This window comes from Zasmidium cellare (genome assembly GCF_010093935.1).
Source record: "Zasmidium cellare ATCC 36951 unplaced genomic scaffold M409scaffold_23, whole genome shotgun sequence".
Lineage (NCBI taxonomy): Eukaryota > Fungi > Ascomycota > Dothideomycetes > Mycosphaerellales > Mycosphaerellaceae > Zasmidium > Zasmidium cellare.
The window spans coordinates 461754-488975 of NW_022986967.1; the positions used below are offsets into that span (position 1 = coordinate 461754).

Below are 27222 nucleotides of genomic sequence, written 5' to 3' on the forward strand. Positions count from 1 at the left end.
TTCAACCGCTTTTTCATGTGATGATTTCGACATTTTTTGGGCCGACTGGCGGCTAATATGAATGTCATGTGAAGTCGGGGAAATTCGAGTCGACGTAGGGTGTTGGAGTAATGGATTGATTCACTACATGTATTTAACACATGGCCACGTGAGATGACTTACACCATCAAGGTCGATCTGGCCAAAGCTCACGGGCAATTTCTTGCACCAGCTTGAGCTTCGCAAACATCTTCTCCTCCGTCATGCCTTCCGCACCAACAGCCACACTCGCGAAACCACACTGTGGCGAGATGCCGATGTTCTCCATCGCCTCCTCAACACTCCGACCTTGGCCCTTGGCGATGATCTGCGCCGCTTCACGCACGCGAGTCTTGAGTAGCTCCTTGTCCTCGAGCTGAGGATCTTTGGTGGTGATGACCCCCAAGACGACGTTCTTGTGCTTGGGGAGGAATCTCAACGGCTCAAAACCTCCGGATCGTGGGTTGTCATACTCGAGGTAGAAGGTGTCGTAATTCAGAGTCTTGAAGAATCGCTCCGCAATCGCCTCATACGATCCTTCGCTGAAGTGCATTGACTTGGAAAAGTTGCCTGCATGAGACAGTATACATTAGCTAACCATTTCAGGCATTTGCAGTTGCTCGACACCCTCACCTCTACAGATGTGCAAGCCCACATGGAGATCGTCTGGACGATCGGCGATGCAGTCATTGTGCGCCTTCAAGTACAGATCGAACATCTTGTCCGTATCCTCGCCGTCCTCACGGAGACCTTTCAGCATATCTTCGGAGCAGAAGTATGCCAAAGTTGGATCGTCAATTTGGATATTCCTAAGACCCTCGTTGTAAAGAGTCTTGAACTCCTGCCTGTACGCAGCAGCCAAATCCGCAAAGAAGTCGACATCGTTCGCGTACGCATCTTTGCTATAGCATTTGCCGCGGCCGAGTCTCAAATGGAAATAGCAAGGAGGCGGCATGGTAAACTTGCACTCTCCCCATTGCTCCTTGGGCACACACGACCGCAACAACTTCCAGTTGTCAAGGTAAGGGCTCTTGGAGTACTTGATCTTGCCATCACAGATCGCGGCCATGGGATACTGCTTGCCGGCATTCTTGAGAGCCTTGATCGGCGCCGCAGAAAGACGAGCCAGATCCCAGGGCACGGGACTCACTTCCTTGAAGCCATCCAGCTTCTCAAAGAACCCCGAGAAGTAGTACTTCCTGTCGAACTCTCCCGAGCAGAGTGCACGAACCCCATGATCCTGCTGCTTCTTCACAATATCCGCAATCTCCTTCTGCTGCACCTCTCTCAGCTGTTCCTGCGTTATTTGTCTCGCGTCGGCTTTCTCCTGCGCTTCTGAAACGGACGCTGGTCGGATCAGGGAGCCAATGTGGTCGGCATGGAAGGGAAGTTTGGTGGCGGGCATCGCGGAAGCGTGGACAGGGAACAGAGCACGAGATTGCAAGTTCAACAACCAGCAGACTGGGAGGAGGGGAGTAGCAGCAGAAACAACAAAAGCAACAAATCGTCACGTAAACTGCAGGCGCTACCATGAGAGCTCTATCTATATTTGTACTCTCATCCATCCACGGCAGTTGTCCATAGTGAGGCTGAGACGGAGACGGGAAGAGACAATGCAACATGGGACATGATGACCATGCTCGATTTATTTTGCCGCAACTCCACCGTCGCGAGGAAGTGCGGCAGTTGCTGCTGAAAAGAAATTTGTAGTCTCGGAGCTGGGTGCTGTTGGTGTCGAGCTCGAGGCGAGTGCCACTGAGAGGCCTTTGACGTGGGCCGAGGCGGGACACAAAGTGGTGGCTTGAGTCTTGAACACCATGGATTGGGCAAGCTATGGCGAGAGAATCGATAATCCACAGACATTTCCGTCTGCAGATTTGTGGCTTTCTCAGAACCCACTATGCTAATGTGTTTGGAAACACACTTCCCAACTGCCGAAACACTGAGCTTCAATTCGCCCTCATTTTGAGCACCACTCTCCTCTTTCGCTCCACCACGGCATAACTCCGCCAAGAACAAGGTGCTTCGTGCGCCGAATGTCACCTCGCCTGCTGTTGGCTTGATTGTGCCGTCTCGGCTGGAACAGAACACTTGTCCCCCAACAGAAAGACCAACTTCAAATTTTAGGAGCCTGACGGCCCTGACCAACGACACGTGAGAACGTGATGAAGCGCTCCGTTGTCTCTTATCTAGTCCTTGTATCGTCCATCTGTTGTTATCTTCGGTGGTCGTTTCCGCTATTCGATCACGGAGAAGACAGGAAGCCATTCCCTTTCCACGAGCAAACCTCGACAGCTGCAATACCTCCTGGTCGTGGATTCATACGCATACAAATCCCGGGGGGAAAGATAGCACGAGCCGGAACCCTTCAACGATGGAGGCTTGGAAATCGACGCGAGACATAATGAGGCGAAATGCATGGGAAGCAAAAGCAGTCAGTGAGCTCGACCTTCTGAGCTGAAAGTCTCCCTCTGTTCGTTTCGTTTGTCATGAGAGGCGAACAAAGATGTACTCTTCCCACCGGACTACATGTTTGAGAGTGTGATCTGCGCGAATCCGCCGCGTGGTCGATGGAGAAGCCATGCGGTCAGCGATATACTTAACAGGTAAGGACATCTACCTCTTCCTGCAGTCTTTGTTTCCTCTTGTGTCATTTCGCGTGATCTTACATAACCCACACACTGGAGCTCTACCCTCGGTGCTCCGGTCAAAGTGGAACGTCCTATACCGCAATGGAAGTGCCATCTCTCCGACTTTTTACAAGCGACTGCCCTGCTAATTACTGTACACTCCGAGCTGTTTAGATAGCTTGGAAGTAATGGGGATAAATGTTCCACTTTGACCGGAACAAGGAGGGTAACCTGCAAGGCAGACCTCGGGCAGGTGGACAAGAGAGCTATCACGAACCTTACCCAAGCTTCACCTATCAATACTCTCTATGCCGATCAATCCGTTGATGAACTACTCTACACTCACATTTGCGATTGCTCAAGCCAGAAACCGAATCAACTCGAATGCCAACGCCACAAGACCTTCACACTCCACCTCTAAAATGAACAGCGCAACCAGAGTCTTCAACATCCCCGAACTCCTCGAACTAATCCTCCTCTCCCTCCCCCACGACACCATCCACCAAGAAATCACCTCCATCCGCACCATCCTCCTCGCCCGCACAACCACCCGGACCTGGCACAACCTCATCCTCGACTCCCCGCCCATCCGCAAAACCCTCTACCTCCCGACCCCAACCTCCGCCGCCGACAGACTCACCTGGAGCGAAAAACACTCCTTTCCCCCAGCGGACCCAAACCCCTGGATTCCCAACCTCCTCCTCCACCAACGAAGCTGGGGCTCCGCCTACCCCTTCGACACTTTCACCACCACCACCACCACCCCCTCCGACATCCACCCCACAACCCCGAAACACTGGACCTTCTCCTTCGAAATCAGCCGCGCCCAGTACACCCGCCTCCCTGCCCCAGGCCCCTGGCGAGATATGCTCGCGACCTCCCCGCCCTTCACGCATTTCTGGTATACGCGATGTTTCTACGAACTGGGGTCCGGACGCGCGCCGTTCGTGACGCATCTGGATTATGACGCGGGGGTGCCGAAGTGTGAGCAGAGGTTGAGGAGGGGGTGTGCAGAGGGCGTGACGCTGGGGATGATTTGCGATGCTGTGGGGGATTTGTTTGAGGGGGATCCTAGGGCGAGGTTTGCTATGGTGGAGAGTTTGAGGGTTAAGGGGGAGGGGGATGAGGGGGAGGAGGGGCCGAGGACGAAGGCGTTTGTTCCGGGTTCGTCGGCGGAGAGGGCGGTGGGGTGGGCGAGGGGGCATTGGGGTGACTAGGTTTCTGGCGTGGGAGGTTCTTTCGTTAGATGAGCGGCTGATTTTGGTCAACCATCAGCTTCATCCTGAGGTCTTCCAGAGACGCCGTGGAGTCGATGTTGATCTGAGCACGTAAAGGCCCACGCATGATGCCTATCAAGGCAAAGATCTTGTCCCTGAGATCCGTGGCCTCGAATGTGGCCTTGTATGGCAGCCAGAGCAGATCGTCTTTAATGAGCCTATTTGGACGATCATTGGCAGAGCCTTGGTTGCGTAGTCGGGGAGGGTTAAGGGTTCTGTTGCGGAGATCGTTCATGCCGAGTATATGGAGCCTGTATGTTTCAACTGAGAAGCTTTCAATCTGTACGAATGAGTTCGGGTCCATAGAAAGACTGCCGTAGATCTTGGAAGCTTGGCGGTCTACTGGCACCGTTGCTGATAGCTTGGTCGAGGGAAGCTTCGGGGGATCGATTTATGTTTCGCTCTTGTTCGGTCTTGGGGAGTTGATCTGGGCCTGGTAGGTACTCTCCTCAAACCGCTCAAGATCGAACGAATGCAACCGCCATCTCTCTGATGGTCTCAAGTGACCAAGCTCTTATCCTATTTTGAATGGTTTAGACAGCTCACGAGAACCTGGGATGAGTGCTCCACTTTGAGTGAAATGGCAGGCGTTGGGGGTTGACACTGGTCGCACACGAGTAGAGCACCCCTGGCCAGTGTGCACATCCTCGCCACTGCGACTTGTAAAAGGGGCGTAGTCGCATTCGATTTTCGTGGGAATGCCAAAGATGGCCATGGGATATGAAAAGGTCTATTGAAATCTCTATCCAGTACAATTGGGTATCTCGCGCTAAATCCTACTCCGATCCATGCAAGTGGCAGCAGTCTGCCGTAGTAGTTGTAGGTGCCTCATTTCTTGATCTTGATACCTTGTATCCCTCTAACGCTCGCCCAAACCGTCTCTGTAACCCTCGTAGGCAATTTGCGACCCTTCAGTCGCTGATCGATGAGCCACATACCCACAACGAACTCCTCCTTGTGCAAACGTCCTACGCTGTCGTGGTCCACCAGATCCCAGACCGTTTCCAAGACTGCAGGCGGTAATCGCGATCGAAGCCAAATGTCTCGCGCCACGAGATTGGATACCTGGTCTTGGACAGCGGTCTTCGTCTCCTTCGTCCGTGGATGGTCTGGTGCTCTCTCGAAGAAGTGAATCTCTTCATAGGTGAACGAGTAATGCATGCCTTTGTTCGCCGCCCATACTCCTTCATATCGCTTGCGTTCGCGTTCTGTCACTGCATCGCGCCAGCGTTTTCGGTCACCCTCATGATGTTTGTTTGGGTGTTTCCGTACAAGTCGCTTCTTCCTGTGCTTTGCATATGGATGCGGATCACTTTCGCTGTCCGATGATGAGTCGTCCTTCTTGCGCAAAGTGTGCAGCATAGCCCCCTTCTTTGGACTAGGTGTACGAGAAAAAGACAATCCGTGATGGTGATGATGATGGTGGTTCTTCTTGCGGTAAGGGGCTGCCGGTGGGTCGAATCGTTTTGGTGAAGGGCCACGAGATGAGGCTAGGCTCGATGCAACCAGTGCGTTGGCAAGTTCATCCCCTGTGGTCAATGGTGTCATTCGGCGTGGATACGCCTGGTTGAATTGAGCTGGTATGCTCCTGAGTGATTTTGACGAAGATGCAGAAAGCGTATCAGATTGTGCCGTCGAAGGACGTCGTGGTGGCTTGATCTCAATTGGTTTGGAGGCTGTTTGACGCAAAGGAGATGGAGAGACTTGAGGTCGTCTCTTCGCCTCGTTCTCAACTTTCAGAGTGTGGCCCGGTGACGGACTCGCCGTTTTCACACTGCGAATTGGAAGAGCACGGGGTGGGCTGCTCGGAGGGCTTCGTGGATTCAGATCTTCTGAAGCAGACGCAAAGGAATCATCGGAGGAGGGTCTTCCTTCTTTGCCTTGCCCAATAGAGTCATGCCTCTCTCCAGACGATGGGCCGATGTCTTGGGATCTCTTATCCTCTTTCTCACTTCCAAGCTCCAACTGCAACATAGAAGTGATGCCTGATCTCACTGGCTTTGGACTCTTCAGCGTGAGCTCGTTGCTAGGTTTGATAACGATCGGTTCTGGCCTCTTTCCCGGCGAGTCTTGCGTCTCTTTCAATCTCCGTTCGAACAAATCAACGAGTGACGTGGTGGGGGCGATTGGGGTGGTGTCCGTAGGCTTGTCGCTCTTGCCATTGCTGGGCTTGAAGTGCTCACTCAGTCTCCGAGGTTTTGGTGCAACAGCAGGCCTCTTGGAGCCTGTTCCGGGAGGATGTCTTCCTGGCTTCTCTGAAGTGGTGGAAGTGGATGCCGTCGGCTGGGCACGTGAGGTTGCCAGAACGGCAGCCTGATGGGAAGGGCTCCTGCTATGCGGCGGCCGCGCCTGCTGGGGCGGCGCCAGACTTGGAAACTTCGACATGTCCATTTGCGCCTTCTCCTTCACGCTCTCGCGGCCAACGCTAGGTTCTCGTGATGCCGGGGGAGGACGTGGGGAACGGGAGACGGGCGTCTTGCTTCCACTTCCGCTGCCAGCCGTAGAGGCAGCCGCCAGTGCTCCATTGCCGCGCACGTCGGACGCTGAAGTAGTCCGTTGCTGGGGAGCTGCTCTTACGAAAGCCTTGGTGGCTCCAAGCAGAGCAGCGCTGGATTGCGAGGCCGTAGTATCGACGCTAGCGACGGAGGAAGCTCTTGACGGTCTCGACGGCGTCGGCATGACCGCAGGAGCTGCGTGGTGATGGCCAGCGAAAGGCCACCATTGTCGACTCAGCGGTCTGTGGGGGGAGGAGGGAAGTTGGGCGAGTGCATCTGGTGTTGACAGCCTGTTTCTATCATTAGCCGCGAAACAAAGCGTCTCGTAAGCGTCGCCAATGTCGCCGGGGAGTGTTGCCATGTTTCAACCGTGAAACTCTTGCACGTGATCTCGCATGGCTAGCGCGTGTCACTAGCGTGGTTGCCTCTCCCGAACATCACTTCCTCTGAATATGGAATTGGAAATCATTCAACATGTTACCTTCTGTTGTACTCTCGCCTATTCTCCTACAAATTGCGAGAGAACAAAACAAGACGAATCTGTCCCGAATTGAAGAACCCGACGTCTCGGCATCTTTGCCACATATCCAACATGGCCAACGGCGACGTCGAGATGCAGGACGAGGAGGCGGCGAAGGAGGAGCACATGATGTACGGCCATGGCACCATGACGGAGCAAGAACTCGATGAAAAATATCCAAATCGTCCTCACAATCACTCCAAAACTTTACCTTTCCATGAGCTCTATCTCACCCTTTTCAACCCCTTGAACGACAACAAAAAGAAGCCCACAGGACCGGCACTACCTCGGAAGAAGCAAGGCCCTCATGGAGCAAGCCACGCTCCAAATGAGATCCGACGTTCGATCATTGATCGATTCATCTCAAGATGGCGCAAGGAAGTTGGTCAGGACATTTACCCTGCATTTCGTTTGATTGTCCCCGAGAAGGATCGAGATCGAGCAATGTACGGACTCAAAGAACAGACTCTCGCCAAATTGATCATCAAGATTGTCAAAATCAAAAAGGACAGCGACGATGCGCAAAATCTACTCAAGTGGAAATTGCCCGGGTTCAAAGCCTCGACAGCAATGGCTGGCGACTTCGCTGGGAGATGTTACGAAGTCATCAGTAAGCGACCATTGAGAACGACCCCAGGCGACATGACTATTGCAGAGGTCAACGAACGCCTTGATGCACTCTCCATGGCACAGAAGGAAGAGAATCAGCTCCCGATTCTTGAGGACTTCTACAATCGAATGAACGCCGACGAGCTCATGTGGCTCATTCGCATGATCTTGCGGCAGATGAAAGTTGGCGCAACCGAAAAGACCTTCTTTGACATATGGCACCCGGATGCAGAAAACCTCTTCAACATTTCGAGCAATCTCCGCCGTGTGTGCTGGGAGCTGTACGATCCTCAAGTACGGCTCGAGGGAGACAACCGGGGAATCGCGCTGATGCAATGTTTCCAACCACAACTCGCAGCATTCCAGATGCGATCCATGGAGCAAATGGTAGCCAAGATGAACCCGACCGAAGAGGATCCCGTATTCTGGATCGAAGAGAAGCTGGACGGCGAAAGAATGCAATTGCACATGATCGAAGATGACGAGGACCCCACTGAGCGTAAGTTCAAGTTTTGGTCTCGAAAGGCGAAGGATTACACCTACCTCTACGGCAGTAGCTTTAACGACGACAACGCGGCACTTACACGACACATCAGGGATGCTTTTTCTGAAGGTGTTCGAAATCTCATTCTGGACGGAGAGATGATCACTTGGGATCCCAAGGAAGATGCTATCGTGCCGTTTGGTACTCTCAAAACTGCCGCGCTTGACCAGCAAGCGAATCCTTTCTCTACAGGCAATCGACCTCTCTATCGGGTATTTGACATTCTGTACCTCAACGACAAAGATTTGACCCGGTATACACTGCGCGACCGCCGCAAAGCATTGTCCGCCAGCATTTCCAGCATTCAACGTCGCCTAGAGATTCATGAGTTTCAAGAAGCTCGGGAGGCCTCAGAGATTGAGCCAGTCCTCCGGAAAGTTGTCGCCGAATCAAGCGAAGGACTGGTGCTGAAAAATCCTCGATCGGAGTACCGCCTCAATGAGCGAAATGATGACTGGATCAAAGTCAAGCCAGAATATATGACAGAATTCGGTGAATCGCTTGACTGCGTTGTTGTGGGCGGGTATTACGGCTCTGGCAAGCGAGGAGGTGGACTCAGCAGTTTCCTCTGTGGCCTCTACGTTCCTGGAGATCTTCGCGCCGCATTTCCAGACATCAACCCGCAGAAGACCTTCTCGTTCTTCAAAGTCGGTGGAGGCTTCAGTGCAGGTGACTACGCAGAGATTCGGCATCGGACAGAAGGGAAGTGGGTTGACTGGGATCCCAAGAAGCCACCAAACGACTGGGTCGAGCTAGGCGGAGGCGATCTCCAATACGAAAGGCCAGATGTCTGGATCAAACCCGAAGACTCGATCGTGGTGTCTGTTAAGGCAGCTTCTGTTCACACCACCCCTCAATTCCGAACGGGCGTTACCCTACGTTTCCCACGATTCAAGAAGCTTCGTTACGACAAGAAATGGGACCAAGCGCTTTCGAGCGACGAGTTTATAGAGCTGAGGAAGAAAGTCGAAGGCGAGCGTGAGGAGAAGAAGATGAAGCTGGACGAGTCCAGGAAGAACAAGCGAGTGTCGAGGAAGCGGCCACGACAGATCGTTATCCAAGGCCAAGAGGGCGAGGTCAAGACACCGTACGCTGGTCCAACCACGAAAGTCTTCGAGGGCCTCTCCTTCTTCATCATGACTGAAGCACCCAAACCTCTCAAGAAGTCCAAGGCTGAGCTCGAAGCGCTCGTCAAAGCGAACGGCGGCACGGTGGTTGCGTCTGAAAAGGACCCAAATACAATCCTCATCGCAGACCGAAGAGTCGTCAAAGTCGCATCAATCGCCAAGCGCGACGAGAGAAACATCATCCGACCCAACTGGCTCCTCGACTGCATCAAGCAAAGCGAAATCGATATCGGCCGCCCAACCCTCCTTCTACCCCTCGAACCACACCATCTCTTCCACGTCGCGGGAGAGAACGAGGGCAAGTACGACGACAACGTCGACGAGTACGGCGATTCCTACGCGAGGGACGTGACATCCGACGATCTTTTGGAGCTCTTCAAGAATATGCCTCCAAAGATTGAGGACGGGTATGATCCGATGGAGGTCCTGGATCAGTTGAATGAGCATGGGAATGAACTTGATGCGATGCCTTGTTGGATGTTTCATGGGATTATCGCGTACTTTGGGGAAGGTGTGGCGGTGCAGACGAAGAGGCTTTTTCAGTTTGCTGGTGGACTGGTGGCGACTTCGCTGGAGAGGGAGGAGGTCACGCATGTTGTGGTGGTGGGTGGCGGCGATTCGAATGCTGTGAAAGAGATGCGGAGAGCTATCTCTGGTAAGCATAAACTGCCGAGGATCGTGACGAGTGAGTGGGTGGAAGAGAGCTGGGCAGAGGGGACGAGATTGGATGAAGAGCGCTTTGCGCCTACGTGATATGATTAACGCTGCATTACTATATGATAACGACAGTCCAAGAAAATTTAGATCAGACGACATCATGACACCACAATCGTCCTCCCTTCTTTCGAACTCTCCTTTGCCATCTCAATAATCTTCAGCACGTCCCTGGCATCTGATGCTTTGACGGGGACGTCTCCTTGCCCTTTCAAAGCGCGAGCGAATGTCCTGTAGTACTCGACGTATGTTGCTGGTGTGACGGTGGGATACTTCCTCACCTGAGGCTCTGCCTTTTCTTGTGGGATGTGAATGAGCGTGCCGTAGTGGCTCTCGGGGTCGACGCCGAAATCCTTGTGTCCGGGGCCGATGCCGTGGAGGCGGAGCTGGTCTTCTTGGACGTCGAGGTGGAACTGTTGAACAAGAATCAGTATCACGATGATGCTGGCTTGGTTGGAGGAGACCATACCTTCTTGAAACTCCCCTTCGTACCCCTGACCCAGTACCTCAATTGCTCGACTTCAGGACTTACAACACCTGCCTTGACAGTCACCAACAAGGGTCCGTCGTAATGAAGCAGCACCGTATGCGAGTCTGGAGCACTGCCTTCTGCAACCCCTCTCCTCTGCGTGCCAACGAAAGCAGTGACTCGCTTGGGCAGACCAAACACGTGATACACCTGGTCGATCAAATGCGTCCCCAGATCGTACAAACTGCCATGCGCCGGCGCATCTCTGCTCTTCCAGCTTTCGGTAGGCGGAGGATCAGGTCGATGACGGTCAAAATGCGTTTCAAACTCAGAGATCTCGCCAAGCGACCCTTCCGACATGATTTGTTTGAGAGTGAGGAAGTCCGCATCCCAGCGGCGGTTCTGGTAGACAGTCAGAAGCTTGCCGGTCTTCTTGGCGATTTGATCGAGTTCCTCTGCTTCCTTTGCGGTCGGGACAAAGGGCTTCTCCACGACGACGTTCTTGCCGGCTTCGAGAGCGGACTTGCACATGTCGAAATGTGTTTCTGGCACGCTGGTGATGACTACGACGTCGACCGAGGGGTCTTGGTAGACTTCGTCGACGGATCGGTAGAGTTTGATTCCTGTATGATCTTTGGAGGCATCGTCGTTTGGCTTGGGAGATCGTTGAACGATGCCGTAGAGCTTGAAGTCTTCTGGGAGTGCGAGGATGAGTGGGATGTGGAAGACCTTGGCGGAGAGACCGTAGCCCACGACGGCGACGTTGAAGGGTTTGGAAGCCATGTTGAAGGATGCTGTAAAGTTTGTCTTCCGATAGCAGGATTCAGCCTTGTTATCAATGAATCCCCAGCCCCAAGCACATGCAACCAACGAGCTGGAAAATTTCGCCTAGAGCCCTGTGTCGTGACATCGTTGGGGCAGCTCGAAACAATCAGCGGGGCTCCTTCCTGTTCCTGAGTGGGTCGGCGAAGCTTGAGGCGGACAGTCCACCTGGAGAAAACAACGCCGCCAACCAAAACTCCTTCACAACACCAGCGTGTTACGTCTTGAGATGCCTCTTGCGTCTTTACGTCCGATGACTGCTTCCAATGCTTGGGTAAGCGCTTTGGCATCGTATCGGCCTCCCTTCCCGTTTCCGTCTTTCCGCCCGTACACACGCAGTGACTCGATGCCTATCTTGTTGAAGGCATCTTTATCGACCTTTGGTGACGTTGGGCCGTCCAGGTAGATGATGTGAGTCACGTATCGCCAGTATTCGTCCGGATCTGGGCTTGGTAAGCCGCGAGAGTCAGAGCACGCCTTTGCAATGGCGGCAACGAAATCGAGGGCTGTGTATGGGTTTGACGAAGGTCCAGTCTCGCGGTCCAGTGTGCCGTTCAGAATGAGGACCTTGGTTGGGATTGCTGTAGATGCGACAGCCTCGCCAACACCTCTGAGGACCAGTGAAGGGATGATCGAGGTGAACAAGCTGCCGATGGAGTAGACGATGCACGACGAATTCCTCAGTGCTTCTATCACTCGAGGATTGGCAGGAATGGTAATCTCCTGACCATAAGGATTGATGTACCACAGCCGCTCGATCCTGGACGGCAACTCTTCTTCGTCTTGCTTTGAGAAGGCTATCGCTGGTTTGCGTAGATCCGGCAATGTTCCCGGCATGTTGGCATCTTCGACCTTGTCGTGTTCCTCAGTCTCGTTCCTCAGTCGTTGCCTTGGCGAGGTTGGAACATGCGATACGTCTGCGGTGGGAGCACTAGGGTGACTGATGTTGTTCTGGCCTGTAATGACCGTGCCATCGACCAGCCCAGCCGCGATGTGATGTGCAAAGTTGGTATTCAGCACAGGCAGTATGGAAACGGTGCTCGGCACGCCGCAAATACTGGAGACGAGATAGATTGCTGCCTCGAAGCTACCAGTGAAGAGACGAGCACTGCAATATCAGCCAGCATTCAGACAACAGTCGATAGCTTGAACTTACCCAGTCAAGAATAGATTCCCAACACTTGCACCAGAGAAGTCGAACCGACTCGTAGGCCTCAATCGCTTGACCAGTTCCTGATTCACAGAATTGAGGAAACTTCGGATCAACTCCCGCTTGGGGGAAGAGATACCATTCCACAGTGCGTGAGTCCCTTCGACAATGTCCAGCCACTCTAGTCTCGCGGGACCGAATTCCTTGGGTAATCGGTGATTGAAGAAGTTCCTCGTGGCTTTCGCCTCAGGTCCATCTTCAGGTATCAGTCGGACCAGGCGGGATCGTACGTCTCCAATACCTGAAGACAGATCAGTATTCCATTCAAAAGCGGACGACCTCTTGAGCTGTGCATGACATGAACACGTACCTGGCCCGCCAAACACGCGTATCAACTCGCTGGAGGAACCTCCATTGTCCGAGATGGGTATCACATAGCTTAGAGCGTTCTGGTTTGCCTCGCGAATCTCATCGAAGACGTCAACTAGGTTGTTAGCAGCACTGCCTCCGGAGAATACGACGATGCCGCCGCGAGTGGTCGCTGCCAGGGATGGCGAACGCGGAGGCGTGGGAGTATCTTTTGTGGGCAAGCGGAGTGACCTTTGCCAGCCATTCGCGAAATCGTGAGCCGTCATGTTTGCAGTGTTAAGATTTCGAAGTGTGTGCCTCGAGACGGTGTTCTTATATTCACATTGTGATGAAGTGTTTGGAAAGGTGTTGATTGGAGATGTGAAGCCGCACTCCCATTTAAAGCCTGCCCGTTCAGCTTATCCGCTGGGTGAGGTGTAACTATACACAAAATCTGCCACGCCGTTGACTCTAGGAGATACGACGTGACAGTGTAGGACTGAACCAGCTGTCATGAGGTTCATTTCTCGAGTGTAGCACATGTTGCAGTTGGCGGTATCCTCTCAAAACGGGGCATATTCCGCCGCTTCTTGCATCTTCACGTCCTCCCGCACATCCATATGGACACCTATCCATCGTCGCCATCACCTCTCCCTCCATCCGCTGCCTCCCTATGCTGCCGCCGTGTCCTTGGGTGTTGCGAACAGGCCTTCCTCGTTTCTCTGCGCCTGGTCACCAATGTTCACACCTCCTTCCCGCTCCGCGCGTCTCCTCCGCTTCTCAAGTAGGCGTTCGCGTGTTTCTGAGAGATATCGCATCTGTCTCTGCTCGATGCCTTGTAGCCAATATCCGAATGATGCTCCCAGACCGCCGTAGATCGGGTAGATGACCCAGTTCTCGCGCGCGAAGAAAGGGCGCATTTCGATACCGAGTTGCCAGAAGCGGACAGCGAGGCCTGAGAAACGTCTTGATTAGCCCGTGATACTGCGTTTTACGAGCATGCTGCACATACCGAAGCCCGACCAAAACAGGATCTTGTTGACCATGACTGCGATTGCGCTTTGAATGGTTTGTGGTGTGGTCTCAGGCGTAGAACATCCGCGACTATTAGGGCCCGCCCTTTCTTATGTCTCGTCCCCTGCGAAGGCTGGTGCTGTGATTGTCACGCAAGGTGCTCAGGTGGATGGATGTCGCTGCCAATGTGCAGCTCCTCGATTTCGGCTTCGGAGCGGGAGAACCCGAGTCAAAACTCTAAATAAACATCTGGACGCCGCGCCCTCCTTGCATCTCGAGGTGCTGCCACGACAACCTCCAACCATCACTCCATCACCAGACGTCGCACATACCAAAATGGCGACCGACGTCGTCATGTCCGGCATGGACGGCGAGGACTTCGAGTTGCCGCCGCGCAAGAAGCCAAAGATCTCCGAATTGCCCTTGTCTTCGACACAGCGCGCGTCTATCGACGGCATGCTTCACACGTTCAAGAAGAAGGGCGAGTTCGACGCACTGCGCAAAAAGGCCTTCCAGCAATACAACGAGAGCGCTCAACGCGGCATGTTTGAGGCATCGCTGCGCACCTTTACGACGACTGAAATCGATCGCGAACCGGTCAAGTACTTGAAGCCTGACAGACGCATGGGCGCGCCTCTGCTTGAAGGAGCTGCAGCACGTGCGGATATCTACAGTAAGACTGAGCAGGACATCAATGCCTACATCGACCAGTTTATGGCAAATGCCGAGAAGACGATGAGGGAAATTAGGCGAAATGATGTTGGCGCAGAAGGTGCCGAGGAGGAGATACGCAAAGGTAATAAGAGTGAAGAGGCGTACGCGGCGGAAGCGGAGGAGCGTCGGCAGCAGCGCGAGCGGAAGTTTGTGGAGGATGAGAAGAAGCGCAAGAAGCAGGAGGCACAGGAGCGAAAGAAGAAGGAATTGGAGGCTTTGAAGAAGAAGCAGGAAGCCCTGCAGAAAGAGACTGAACGGCTCCAGCGAGAGCAGAAGCGTCGTGCTGAGCGTGAAGCGTGGAAGGCTGCCGAGAAGGAGCGAGAACGAGAGAGATTGCGAAAGTACAATGAAGACCGCGAAAAGGCGAAGAAAGAAGCCGAAGAGCGCGAAAGAGCACTACAAGAAGAAAGAGAACGACGTCAAAAGGAGCGTGAAGAGCGTGACAGGAGACGGTTGGAAGCTGAAGCCAGAGAGACTCTTCTTCGAGACGCCCAGGAAATTGCAGAGCAAGGCAGACGCCCAGCATTGGAACGCAGCGAGAGCATGGAGCCACCATCAAGACTGCTCAAGCACCAATCCGCTCCACGCAACAACCAAAGCAAAGACCAGATGCGCGCTCAGGGACTCATGCCTACATCGCTCACGCTTAGGAAGGGTGACAAACCAGGCGAGTCCTTCAGCGCAGTCCCAACCATTGCGCCAGCAACACCAGCAGAATCTGAATCCCGCACTCGAACTCGTGCTCGGTCTCCATCCCCAGCCCGTTCATCCTACAGCAACCGAAGACGTGATGCATCACCCGACGACCGCCGCCCACGTGATCGACGAGAATCCCTCTACCGCGACATTAGTGCCGAGCGGGAAGCCTGGAAAGCTCGTCGTCCAGCTGGACGCGACGATCGCGACAGATATCGCGACAGGGACCGAGGAGAAAGCCACCGACCTCGTTCTCGCGAAAGGGAGCGTGAGCGTCCTCGTGAAGAAGAAGGCGAGTTGGTCGAACGCAATGCTCGTAGCAAGAGCAGGGAATCGTATCGACCACGCCGCGAAGCCGACAGCCGCAGTCCACCCCCACGACGCCGCGAGTATCGCGACCGCACCCGTTCTCGATCTCCTGCTCGTCGGTACAGAGATCGCTCGAGGAGACGAGAGCGCAGTCGTAGCCCGCCAGGCATCGACAGGTATGTCCCTGGAGGTGCTGCAGCTGCAACTACCGGTGGAGCCAGCACTCGCCGAACGAGAGAGGACGAGTCGCCTCCACGCCGCAGAGAGAGGAAACGCACCTCGGAAGACGACGAAGAAGACCGAGAGCGTATCGAGAGACCTCGCGAGAGGAGCCGCGAAAGGGACCGCGAACGGGACAGGGATGTCATCCGCGACGAGCGAGACCGCGATCGGGACCGCGACGTGATTAGAGATGAACGTCGCCGCCGCCCCCGCTACGACGATCGCGATCGTCTTCGAGGTTCGGAGACGATGGATCGGTGGAGACCTGGTGGCGGCGGTGGGGGTGGTGGCTCTCGTGACGACGATAGGGATCGCTTGAGACGGAGGGAGAGGTCGAGGAGTCGTGAGAGGGATAGGGATGGGAGGGGTGATCGGTATAGTGGACGGGATAGGAGTCGTGAGAGGGATAGGGAGAGGGATCGCGAGAGGGAGAGAGATGATCGGAGGGGTAATAAGAGTGGTGCTGGTGCAGCAGTAGGTGATGAGTGAGAGAGAGAGAGAGAGGGTCAGTTGTACACCCACCAGCTACAGTCTATTGCGACCCGTATCGTTGCATGCTCGAGTAGAGAGTCTTGCGCATGGCTTGTGGATGAGAAGGCAAAGAAAGAAGGGTTGAAACTCAGAAAAAGTGTGTGTAGTGCAAGCTAGTCGTTCCCGATTCATGATTATACTACCACTACCACTACCATGATAGTACGCGAGCACTCACGCCTCGCTTCAAAAAACAAATCCAATCCAGTCCTGTTCCCATCCTTACTTTTTTCCTCTCGTCTCCTTTCTTTCGCCAATTAAAACGCCTTCGCTGATGTTGAGTAGTCTATCGATTGATGAATAAAGCAATGGGTATCTCTCCCTGTCCGAAAGGAGTTCGCAAAAATGAAGTAATGAATCCGTCCGCTTTTCCCGAATGATTTTTGACGCTGTGCTGTACTGTGCTTTCCAGTGATGAATGACGAATGATGAGGAATACCAAAATGCTTGCTGAGTCGAGATGATAGGTGTGTCGGTGTCAATGGTGTTGCCGTTTCGATCATGATGAATGAGGAGGCCGTTTCGTCGTCAGATTGCGCGCGGTGGTTCAAGAGTTCAAATTCAGATGCTCCACATCCTCATGCAGGTCCTCGCCTTCATAGTCCACAATCTGGGTGAGGCCCTCGCCGCTGCTCGTCCGATAATGCGGCGGACTCGCAGGCACATCCTCGTACATCGGCGGCTGCTCATCGTCCCACGCGATTCCCATGCCCGCCCGCTCGGTGACATTGAGTGCGAACTGCGTACGAAGCACACGCGCTGCGCCGGTGGGCGTCGCCTGGTTGGGTTTCTTGTTGGGCGCCCATTCCTCCGCGATGACGAGTTCGAGGATGAGGTTGTGGTTGATTTTGAGGCCGTTGGCCGAGTCGACGCCGCGTTGGGGTTTGGCGGAGGGGTTCATCGAGGCCATGAATTCGCCTTCGACGGTGCCGTCGCTGAAGTCGGTTTTCCAGCCCGTCTTCATCTCGTCCATGCCGACGTCGCGGGTGTTTTCGTGTTGCACGCCCTTGCCTTCGCCGCCGACTTTGGCGATGTGTTTGGGGCAGGCGGGGCTGATGGCTGTTTCGTGCTCTTCAATGCGCCAGGTGAGTTTTCGAAGTCGCCATCGCGTTTGTGTGTCGTCGCGCTTCGTGGTAATGCCTGTCATACGGCACTGGACCGGAAACTCGCCGATGGGATGGACGACGTTGGGGAGGGTAACGTGGAGGGTCAGGTTCGTTGGGGGGAATACGCGGACGCTGTTCTTGTCGTTGCCTGGACGCAGAGCACGGTTGATAACGAGCTGTCGTCGGAACTCGGTCTCCTCGCCAGAAGTGCTCCTTGCACGGACATGTAGGGAGTATTCGATGCTGCTGACGTAGCCATGCGTGGTTCCTGGAAGATGGCCCGGGATGAGATGAGAGAATGGTAGCTCCTGCATGCCCTCGCTCGCACGGAAGACCTTGGGCTTGGTGAAGAAGTGCCATTCGTAGAGATCCTTGACTTGGTTCATGCATTCGCGACACCGCGCCTCGACGGGCCGCTTTGTTGTGGTGGAGCATTCCAGGAACATCTTGACGCTCTCCAGCTCGACCTGCGGGGCATTGGGGGTGACTTGCAAGCGACCGGAGATCAATGCGCCTGACGACTGTTGTGGGTTGTCCATGAGGAGCACCGGCGGCGACTCCATCACTAGGTCCATCTTGACGGGCTTCGGGCGTGCGGGCGACCTGGGCGCATCTTTGCCATGCTTGTCCTTGGAGAGTGAACGTTCCTTCGACTTGGCCTTGTCGCTGCTGTGTTTGAGCTTGAGGGTGGGACGCTTGATGTGATCCATGTTGTCTAGTGCTGTGTGGGTGATTTTGGCGGCGCCCTTGGAGGCATGGGGGATGTAGTCGGGCGAGGGCACTTTGATGCCAAAAATTCTGAGAGACATTGTCGCTCTAGACGTTTCGCAGGATGACGCGCCTTCGTTCGCCCGGCTCCGAGACCGATGGCGGGGTGCAGAAGCGACGACCAGAACAAGGGATCTGTGGCGGTGCAGCGATGTCGAAAGCGAATGATCAGTCACGAATTGGTGCGGTGCGTGGTGAGGGCGTGACGGTGCGTTCTCCAGGCGGTTTGGGCCAGGCACATGGTCTTGTAGTCAACACAAAATGCTAGCAGACGGACAGCGAAACCCACGTGCTGCTCAGCAGTTCTTGTGCAAACAAAAACGCTGCAGGCGGGCGGTTTCTGTTTGGTAAGAGAAGCGTCTGCGACCAGTGGACGGGACATGCGCCGTGGTCGGTGGAGACGTGCTAGACACATCCGCGCATCACGCCTTGCGCAAAGGCTGCTCACACGATCGCCTCATTCCGTCCCATGCCCCAACCGGAAATTCTTCCCAAGCTTTGCTGCAGAAAATAGAGCCGGACTGCCCACCGGTGCCTTGAATCGCCCATTTTTTCATCCTCTTCAGCCGCGACCATGCGCGTCTCATGTGCGAATTCGCATGTTGAGCGTGTTGCTTGCATTCAGCTGTCATCCATGCTCATCGTTAGCAAGCCATGGGCAGTCAGTCAGCTCAGCCGAACGCATGTATGTAGGTGTGTATCATGGAGCAAGGCAGGCAAGCAAGTGGTCAGCAGATCCTGGCTGGCATCAAGCTTGTCGGGTCGTCGTGGTGGTTCTTGACATGTGATGACGTGCAAGAGGGAGAGAAAGTCTTTTTCTTCGAGAACCTCGTCTCCACCAGCCAATGGCCTTCACCCCATGGCGCGTCTTCCCCGCTCCAAACAGCGACCTCACGTCGTCTACAGAGCAACATTGGACATCCTGCACCCGGCAACTCCGCGGCAACGTACGCACGCTGCAGTCACGATGCTCTCTCGTGAGCAGCTAGCAGCTCACCACGACATACCGCGCCGAAATCGCACAATACTGACTCACTCGCGCCCTGCGTCTCGCACACCTTGATGTCGGCGTTGGGCAAGGGCGCCTCTTCGGCGTCGCTGGCCGTCGGCCAACTTTGCGACTCGAAAAGAATGCAGCACGGCCAGTTTTACGCGCGCCTCACACCGCCAATATGGCTTGAGAGACTGGCTTGAGGCTAGAAAGTCCACGAATCGCTAGAAACATTCATCGGCTTTCGTGCACCCCTGCTATGATCATGTCTTGGCAAATCCAGGCGAACTCCGACGACCAGATGAATCTTCCTACCACGTGCAGACCTAGATGGTTCTTTGCAGTCCACGGAATAGGCAAGCCGCCTTTCAGTACGTCGCCGCCAAACGCTGTACGAGATAGTCCCCGCTAGAACAGGTCAGTCAATGCATTCGAGTCTTGTCGGTGTCGCCTTCCTGACCTGTTAATCCCTGGATATTTCTTCGGTCTGCTTTCACTAAAGGTGCCAGGGATTGCTTCGATGAAGCGATCAAAGTTGGGATTGCAGAAGTATGCAATCGAATAGCGTGCTGGATGCACGTTTGCTGTCGTGGGGGGTTCGACCACACGGTGTTTCGTGCTCTTGATGGTGTCGTTGGACCACCGCGCTAACAAATCACCCGCATTCACCACAATGGTATCCTCAATCGGCTTCGCGTCAATGTAGTTCCCGTTCGGCGAGAGGACCTGCAGCCCGCCGGCCATATCCTACACTCAACAACGCAAGTTAGCCGCGCTTTCACATGCCGACGCCAAGTTGACAAGAGACCGAAATCCGTATTTCGGCATCGAACGCCGCAATCTCGCAATGCATTGTGCCACCTCAACACGGATGCTGCTGCCGTACTCTCTTCCCCAACCGATCCTCCAACACACCACTTCGACGGCAGGACTTACCTGGAACAGACACGTAATGCTGCCATAGTCTGTGTGAGCACCCGCTCGGACAGTATTGGCATTCTTCTGAAACACCTCGCTCTTCACCTCCGGGTAATGCAACAAGCGAAGCGTGTTGTCCCCCCGCGAGGTGTACCCATCGAACCACGTCTCCTCGATTCCCAATCCCACCGCAATCGCACGCATGATTTGCATGTGCAATTGCTTCACCCGGTCGTGGAATTGCAACATCTTCTCCTTGAACACCTTGCCTTCTTGGTCGAATCTGTCCGGCCATTGGTTTGGTAGGTCCTCCTCTCCTTCCCTTCCTATCTCAAAACTTTCCTTCAAATCCACACCCTCCTTCTCCCGAATCTTCTCAATCTCGCTCGGATCCGTAGCATCCGTCGTCTTCTCTCGTCCCGGCTGCGAATATCCTCGATTCGCTTCAGGTGTCGTCCATCCCATCTCCAACTTCTGCGCCTTCGGCCGTTTAAAGAACTTCGCCGACTCCGAAAAAGCCTCCTTGATCTCAGGCGGCGTAATCCCATGATTCTTCAAATAGATAAACCCCGCTCTCTGAAACCCGTCGAGAATCGCCTGGGCGGTGGTCCGCTTCGTCGCTTCATCCGCCGCCGTGAGGAACGACGAGAAATCAATCAGCGGGATCTCGAGATTGTCCGACGAGACCGCCGATGTCACTGCAGAGGGCTTCATGGTGAGGTGAGGAGCTTCGTGTGAGACGTGCTGTTCCTTCCGTGAGCTTGTTTGGAGGGAAATGGACGGTGAAGGGAACGAAGTGAAGTCGAAATAGAGGTGCGGTTGGAGGCTTTTCCCTGAATGTCCAGATATAGAAGCGGCGTGCATTTGTTATCAGTGGTGGTTGATAGGGCGATGCGTGTGGCGGGGCGGGTGTTTCTTATCAGTTGCGCGCGAGCAGGTCAGGCCTGCATTGAGGCGGGGTCCGATGGGGGAGAGGGAGAGCTTGTTTGTTGGACTTCACCTCTTGATGAAATATCATTTTCACAGTATATACTGTCATTTCCTGGATCTCCGTCAACACTGCTGCGTCAGATGATCTTTTGAGGGCATATAAAAAGCAAAGCTCAATCAAAAGTCACTCATTCATTCCGTTTTGGATATCGACCACCAATTCCCACCTTACGAAAAGAACCACCACCACCACCAAACTCCCCCAAAATGCCCACCGTCGACATCCACACCCACATGTACCCACCCCTGCTCATGTCCCTCCTGCGCGCGCGCCAACAAATCCCCTACGTCCGCACCTTCGACGCCCGCATCGGCCCCCGCCTCATAATCCTCCCCACCGAAGAAGCCTCCACCTCGACCGCCAAGGGCCGGCCCATCGGCCCCGCCTACTTCGACATCTCCGCCAAAATCGCCTTCATGGACCGCCACGGCATCGATGTCAGCGTGCTCAGTCTGGCGAATCCGTGGCTCGATTGGGTGGCTTCTGGGGAGGCGGCGGGTGTGGCGAGGGGGGTTAATGATGATATGGAGGGGATGTGTGCGGGGTTTGAGGGGCGGTTGTTTTTCTTTGGGACGTTGCCGTTGAGCGCGAGCGAGGAGGCGGTTGTGGGGGAGGTGCAGCGGTTGAAGGGGTTGAAGCACTGTCGGGGGGTGGTTATGGGGACGTCGGGGTTAGGGGAGGGTTTGGATGATGCGATGCTCGATGCGCTTTGGAGGGTATTGGAGGAGGAGGGCATGGTGTTGTTCCTGCACCCGCATTATGGCTTGCCGGATGAGGTTTACGGGCCGCGGAAGAGCGAGTACGGGCACGTGTTGCCTTTGGCAATGGGATTCCCGCTGGAGACGACGATCGCCGTGACGAGGATGTTGCTGTCGGGCGTGTTTGATCGCTTCCCGAAACTGCAAGTTCTCCTCGCACACAGCGGCGGCACACTCCCTTTCCTCGCCGGCCGAATCGAAAGCTGCATCGCGCACGACGCGCATCTGATGAAGCAGGCCGCTGCGGGTGGGCGGAGAGATGTCTGGGATGTGCTGAAGAAGAATATCTATCTCGACGCTGTGGTGTATTCGCAGCTGGGGCTGAAGGCTGCGATTGAGGCGTCGGGCAAGGATCGGCTTATGTTTGGGACGGATCATCCTTTCTTTCCGCCGCTGGAGGAAGAGGAGGAGGGCGGTGGCGAGTGGTTGAGTGTGACGAGTAATGTCAAGGCTGTGAGGGATGCGATGGGGGAGCGGAAGGAGGATGTGGATGGGATTTTGGGGGGAAATGCGGTGAGGGTTTTGAGGTTGGGGGTGTAGGAAGAAATCGACCGTGCGTGATATTTCACCAACTACCCTACTCTATTTTAACTGATGCATTTCCCAGCTGTGCTTCTTCTCGCGCAACGTCTAGCGTGAGCTCAGCAACCTAGCAACCCAGCCTCGCGGACTGCACGATCTGCTTGCCTCGCAGACTACTTAATTAGTCCAGCAACCAGGGTTTGGGGCAATAGACGAATTCGGGCATTGACCATCGGACTCAGCACTTGTAGGACCGCCCGACGCTCCATAAGGAACAATGCCCGCCTGCGCAACGACGGTCCCAGCCGTGTTCAAGATGTCGACGCTGACTTTCGTGGCCTCGCGTGAGATACCTTTGAGGGCACAGGTGATTTGGCTGTAGTAGTTGCCTGCAATGCTAATGTCAGCGATGTCCTCTCCAGCTTATCATGTCAACGAGGAGCATCTTTCAATACGTACTGTAGTTATCCTGTGCAGTGGAAGATATTCCAGAGAGCGGGGCCCCGGTGTTCACGGGACACAGCGTGAGCAAAACGCCTCCGTCGGTCCATTGCTCGACGTCGTAGCCCGGAGTGGCTCTTTTCTTGAGAGGCGACTGGCTGGCGGGGACCAAGTGGTGGTAAACTTCTCCAGTCTGATCGTCTGCGAAACTAGCCGTGTGCCACGTCACACCCCCCATCTCAGACTGGAAGAGCGTTGTGGTACTCGTGCGGCCACCCGACAGAGGCCGCGTGACATTCCCCACAGGGACAAATATGTCTTTACCATCGACGGATCGCTTCGCACTGCCGATGGCGGCGTGAAGAATCTCGGCCGTGTCACCTATGTACTGGATATAGCTCGTGACGGTATGGTACGCGTGTTCAATGGAGGCGGCAAACGATAACGCACTTGCGAGGACCCCGCCGATGCAGGCGAAGTATGTGGTTCCTGAAGTTTCCCCATTCGCCACATCGTAGCAGTCCGTGAAGATGACGGCGAAGGTGAGAGCTCCAGAAGCAGCGCTGGCGACGGCGTGGAGTCCACTGCGAAGGTGACTTGCTAAGATGACGGCGTCGGGGGCCACCTGAAGATCCGTGTAGTTCGACAGTCTGGTGGGGAGAACGACGAGATCCTTAGGCTGGTCGTCCTCAGGTAAGATCCGAAACGAACCGATGGGAGACACGCTGGTGTAGCAAGCGTCGTCGGAGAATTGCTCCGTCATGGTCTTGCAGTTGGCGTCGGCGAAGAACTGGACGAGTTGTCCGGCAGTGATGTTGGAGATCAGCGCCGAGGTTGCCTTTTCATCGTCGTCGGTGGGCAGAGCGAAGCAATCAACGGCTGTGAGATTGGAGGCGCCGTAGAGAGCGATGCCATCGCTGCAGTTGCCGGATGAACCAAAGACGATGTCAGCGGCTTGGGCGCGAACCGCGAAGAGTGCAAAGGCAGTCGCGGCTGCGAGGGTGATGCCTGTTGGAGACATTGAGCCGGGCAGATGGTAGGGCTCGTGTTTAGACGGAAGAAGTATGCTTGGTATTCGCGAGTGACGATGGATCTGAATGATGAAGGAAAGAACGCTGTCGGCCTGGGACAACAGCCTCTTTAAATCTGTAACGCGAACGACAGCTCTTGTCATTGACAGACGGCTGAGACCGTCGGATCGATCGATTGTGATGCTGCCACGGCACACTCGTCCGACCGTTTCCACAGTTCCAGGATGGTTGGTCTTCCTAGGTCAAAGTCTGCTGTTGTGCGTATACTTGCGGCTTGCCTAGTCCAGCACGTGGTGCGTACAATCGTTTTGCTCAACATGATCCTCATACTATCGTATCTAGAGGTTCAGGATGGTGGTCTTCCTGGGTCAAAGTCTGCTGTAGTGGGCATGCTTGCGGCTTGCCTAATCCAGCACGTGGTGCATACAAGCGCGCTGCTCAACACCATCCTTGGCTCATAGATGGCACGCGGTGCGTACAATCGGGTTGCTCAACATGATCCTTGGCTCGTAGATGGATGCTGTTGGCTGATGAACTTGCAACGTGGACGAACAACCGTTCCATCGTATACAGCCCTCAAGACTTCGATGTAGCGCACATAGTCACAGATTAATCGGTGGAGTGAATGCAGCTAGAATGGTATGGGGAAACTCTTGACGGTGTTGGCTTTGTCACATTCCTCAATTGCCATTGGCAAGTAATGTTCAAAACCCTCTTACGCTGCCGTGACGATAAGCTAGTCGTGGCATTTGCCAATTGAATCTCGTCGCGGGCAGTAGCTACCTTACGTTCCATTGCGTAAGACCTACAAATCACTGACAACCGCTTACGCGGCACTTGTCTAATACGAGGCCATGTGAGTGCCGAATTTAATAATCATAGCTCGAACGTATTCATTCGTATATAGACTTCATCCCTTCGCTTTCCGTTTTCGGAATGGTACGGGCGAATCAACGTCACTCGAGGCGATACGATCATACGAATACCGCATTGACTTTGATTAGGGACATCCTCAATCCTATCAACCCTGTCAGCCCTATAGAACATAAGAATCATCCGCAAATCAGATGTCCGCAGAACACACCGTGCAGATCGAAGGCCGGGTATCGCCATCGGCTCGTGGCCAACAGCCTGAATTCCCCGAACAGGTTAGCTGGTAAATATAGCGTCACGTAGCCTATGTTCAAGGCTAGCGGCCAATGCAAAGTTAGACTTATTGACACGATGGAGCACCTCCTCCACTATATCGCATCGTATCTTACTACACTACTACGTTATAATCACAAACACGTCTTGGTAAGCGTGATCCCAACTCCTCGTGCTGCATCGTCGGGCCGCTACATTGCTTTACACGTTTATCCTAGACACTTAAAACGTTCATCCTAGGACGCCACTGCTCCCGACATCCCTATATAGTTAGGGTACAGTCGTTCCTTTTGAGGCCTATTCTAGGGCGCGAGGAGGGCTCGCCCGCTAGAAGTGTGTAAGACTCGAAGTCCCACTGGCTTCCTGTCGAGTTGATTGCGATTCATTGAGAGCAGTGCGATCTAGTGAAAGCGATGGAGCACGCGATCGAATTCTTTCTCTTACGAAGCTAGGTGCGGAATACTAACTCCCATCAACACCACATCCGTGAGCTGCCGACAGTCGAAGAGATCGATCAGACTCTCAAGCAATGACATGGCAAGGAGCGCGAAGAGATCATGGACCGTCGACGAAGTGGAGATCAATTGGAATATCGAGAGGTCAATAGGCTACGAGTACGAAGATGATACAGTATAAAAATCAGTCTCTCTCACCACTGTAGCAACTCATCCAGCCAGCAAACAACTCTTCCACGCCCACCAGCAGCCTCGCTTCACGTCCATCCACCAAGCGACATTCACGCCATGCATTCTACAATCCTCGCCGCTCTGGCCACTTTCGGTCTCACCGTCGCATTTCCAACCAACTCTGCATCACAAATCCAAGTCGGATACACCGAAACTGGCCCATGGACCGCAGAAGGGGGTTTCGACCTTCCTGCAGTCAGCCCCATGGGCTTGTGGAGACACGTGGTCAACGAGACCGCGGGCATCGTGACATCGACTTTCTTGGGCGTCCCATACGAACTCCCAACCAACGATACCAGTGACGTCGCGATCGATATTCCGGCCTGGCCTGCCAACGCCGTCGCGACCTGTGGCAACCAGCACTTCATTAGTGATCATATCACTATCGCCAAGCAGGAGCTCGGTCGCTGGTGTGACGCCAACGGCAACAGCTACAAACTTGGGATCAACACAAACTACTCGTTTGTCTACATTGATGTCGCCGTGTTTGTCTGCAACTACGCGCATACCATCACGAACAACTGCGGCTCTGGCTAGCTGAACACAGCTATCAGCGACTGCAACTATGACTGTAGCAGTGGATTTTCTTGTAAGAATCACTGATCGATGGACAGTATTGACATGTGTACTAATTACGTTTCTACTATAGGCTCGGACAACGCCAGCCAATTCTACAAGGCATACGGTATCGTCGAGCCCGGCGGTGGTGTGTGCAACCAAGGCAACCTTGCGCAATAGACACAATTTGCATCGAGCATCATGTCCAGTGGACGGGCTCAAGGGCGAAGGTGAAGGGTGCAGATAGGAAAGAGACGAGCAGGAAAGGATAGAATGGGTTAGTTTTGTAATTCGCATGCATTTATAGAAGTCGAGACAGTCCGCTCCTTATATAGATAGAGTACTCCATATCCTATCTATGCCGCAAGTAACTTCCCATTTGGACAAGGCGCCGCCTAAAGAGGGAATGTTTCCTCCCAAATTATGTCCCTATATATCTTTCAGATAGTATTAAAATGCATGGCTTCTCAGATCCATGGTTTGGTCGCCGAAGACTATTCTAGGATCGTGTCTCTCCCTCTAGTAACGTACTTAATAGGGAAGCTACGTAGACGGTAAAGCTACGTATAAGCCTCGAATCCTCGATACTCTCGACTATCTACGTAACGCTATAGTAATATAGCTACTTTTACTATTGCTATCCTCGTTCTCGGGTACCTCCTCGATAATGTCCTCGATTTCCGGACTCGGAGAGGCGTTCCGCTTCCGTTTATAAGTTGTTTTCTTCGCTATCTCCGCTTCGGCTTACCGGGCGATTTCGAGGATTTCCTCCGTATTAAAAATAAAACGCTTTTCTAAAGCGACTTGTTTCCTTTTCGTTCGTTTCTTACGAGTCTCGAGAAGCTCTCGTTATTCGGTATTCTCTTTTCGTAAAAGCGTATTCTCGGAATTCGACTTTTCGAGGGTAGTAGTAGCTCGAGCGATATATCGCTTAACCGGGCTTTCGAGTATTTTATTCTCCTAGATAATCGAATTAAGTACCGAGTTTACTTATCGTAGTTTAGTACCGTCCGGAGGCGAGCTATTAAGAAGCGAGCGATCGAGTATATTCGTCGTTATTAATAGAGACGCTCGCGGAGTACGAGAAGCTTCGGGTA

The 27222-nt window shown here is 54.0% G+C and overlaps 13 protein-coding genes across 13 annotated transcripts; 5 read left to right on the forward strand and 8 right to left on the reverse strand.

The window, feature by feature from the left end:
- Nucleotides 1-166: 166 nt before the first annotated feature.
- M409DRAFT_67472 (uncharacterized protein) lies at nucleotides 167-1423 on the reverse strand (the record flags this gene model as incomplete). Its single annotated transcript, XM_033817418.1, has 2 exons — nucleotides 167-588; nucleotides 652-1423. The coding sequence occupies 2 exons, from the start codon at nucleotides 1421-1423 to the stop codon at nucleotides 167-169; spliced, it is 1194 nt and encodes a 397-aa protein (XP_033666101.1).
- Nucleotides 1424-2547: 1124 nt separating this feature from the next.
- M409DRAFT_56088 (uncharacterized protein) lies at nucleotides 2548-3865 on the forward strand (the record flags this gene model as incomplete). Its single annotated transcript, XM_033813185.1, has 2 exons — nucleotides 2548-2624; nucleotides 3079-3865. The coding sequence occupies 2 exons, from the start codon at nucleotides 2548-2550 to the stop codon at nucleotides 3863-3865; spliced, it is 864 nt and encodes a 287-aa protein (XP_033666102.1).
- Nucleotides 3866-4753: 888 nt separating this feature from the next.
- On the reverse strand, nucleotides 4754-6604 carry M409DRAFT_67473 (uncharacterized protein; the record flags this gene model as incomplete). The annotated part of the gene is made up of 1 exon (XM_033817419.1): nucleotides 4754-6604. The coding sequence occupies one exon, from the start codon at nucleotides 6602-6604 to the stop codon at nucleotides 4754-4756; it is 1851 nt and encodes a 616-aa protein (XP_033666103.1).
- A 408-nt stretch (nucleotides 6605-7012) lies between these two features.
- Nucleotides 7013-9973, forward strand: M409DRAFT_56090 (uncharacterized protein; the record flags this gene model as incomplete). Its single annotated transcript, XM_033813186.1, has 1 exon — nucleotides 7013-9973. One exon carries the CDS (start codon nucleotides 7013-7015, stop codon nucleotides 9971-9973), a length of 2961 nt encoding a protein of 986 aa, XP_033666104.1.
- Nucleotides 9974-10035: 62 nt separating this feature from the next.
- On the reverse strand, nucleotides 10036-11186 carry M409DRAFT_24598 (uncharacterized protein; the record flags this gene model as incomplete). Its single annotated transcript, XM_033807305.1, has 2 exons — nucleotides 10036-10347; nucleotides 10404-11186. 2 exons carry the CDS (start codon nucleotides 11184-11186, stop codon nucleotides 10036-10038), a joined length of 1095 nt encoding a protein of 364 aa, XP_033666105.1.
- A 240-nt stretch (nucleotides 11187-11426) lies between these two features.
- On the reverse strand, nucleotides 11427-13010 carry M409DRAFT_24599 (uncharacterized protein; the record flags this gene model as incomplete). The annotated part of the gene is made up of 3 exons (XM_033807306.1): nucleotides 11427-12333; nucleotides 12382-12676; nucleotides 12746-13010. The coding sequence occupies 3 exons, from the start codon at nucleotides 13008-13010 to the stop codon at nucleotides 11427-11429; spliced, it is 1467 nt and encodes a 488-aa protein (XP_033666106.1).
- A 384-nt stretch (nucleotides 13011-13394) lies between these two features.
- M409DRAFT_56092 (uncharacterized protein) lies at nucleotides 13395-13769 on the reverse strand (the record flags this gene model as incomplete). The annotated part of the gene is made up of 2 exons (XM_033813187.1): nucleotides 13395-13678; nucleotides 13736-13769. 2 exons carry the CDS (start codon nucleotides 13767-13769, stop codon nucleotides 13395-13397), a joined length of 318 nt encoding a protein of 105 aa, XP_033666107.1.
- A 304-nt stretch (nucleotides 13770-14073) lies between these two features.
- M409DRAFT_56093 (uncharacterized protein) lies at nucleotides 14074-16167 on the forward strand (the record flags this gene model as incomplete). Its single annotated transcript, XM_033813188.1, has 1 exon — nucleotides 14074-16167. The coding sequence occupies one exon, from the start codon at nucleotides 14074-14076 to the stop codon at nucleotides 16165-16167; it is 2094 nt and encodes a 697-aa protein (XP_033666108.1).
- Nucleotides 16168-16756: 589 nt separating this feature from the next.
- On the reverse strand, nucleotides 16757-18025 carry M409DRAFT_67477 (uncharacterized protein; the record flags this gene model as incomplete). Its single annotated transcript, XM_033817420.1, has 1 exon — nucleotides 16757-18025. The coding sequence occupies one exon, from the start codon at nucleotides 18023-18025 to the stop codon at nucleotides 16757-16759; it is 1269 nt and encodes a 422-aa protein (XP_033666109.1).
- Nucleotides 18026-19442: 1417 nt separating this feature from the next.
- M409DRAFT_67478 (uncharacterized protein) lies at nucleotides 19443-20706 on the reverse strand (the record flags this gene model as incomplete). Its single annotated transcript, XM_033817421.1, has 3 exons — nucleotides 19443-19482; nucleotides 19535-19821; nucleotides 20011-20706. The coding sequence occupies 3 exons, from the start codon at nucleotides 20704-20706 to the stop codon at nucleotides 19443-19445; spliced, it is 1023 nt and encodes a 340-aa protein (XP_033666110.1).
- Nucleotides 20707-21189: 483 nt separating this feature from the next.
- On the forward strand, nucleotides 21190-22281 carry M409DRAFT_56096 (uncharacterized protein; the record flags this gene model as incomplete). The annotated part of the gene is made up of 1 exon (XM_033813189.1): nucleotides 21190-22281. One exon carries the CDS (start codon nucleotides 21190-21192, stop codon nucleotides 22279-22281), a length of 1092 nt encoding a protein of 363 aa, XP_033666111.1.
- Nucleotides 22282-22440: 159 nt separating this feature from the next.
- M409DRAFT_56097 (uncharacterized protein) lies at nucleotides 22441-23725 on the reverse strand (the record flags this gene model as incomplete). Its single annotated transcript, XM_033813190.1, has 2 exons — nucleotides 22441-22652; nucleotides 22723-23725. 2 exons carry the CDS (start codon nucleotides 23723-23725, stop codon nucleotides 22441-22443), a joined length of 1215 nt encoding a protein of 404 aa, XP_033666112.1.
- Nucleotides 23726-25624: 1899 nt separating this feature from the next.
- M409DRAFT_56098 (uncharacterized protein) lies at nucleotides 25625-26305 on the forward strand (the record flags this gene model as incomplete). Its single annotated transcript, XM_033813191.1, has 3 exons — nucleotides 25625-26052; nucleotides 26146-26156; nucleotides 26217-26305. 3 exons carry the CDS (start codon nucleotides 25625-25627, stop codon nucleotides 26303-26305), a joined length of 528 nt encoding a protein of 175 aa, XP_033666113.1.
- Between the last annotated feature and the right edge of the window lie 917 nt (nucleotides 26306-27222).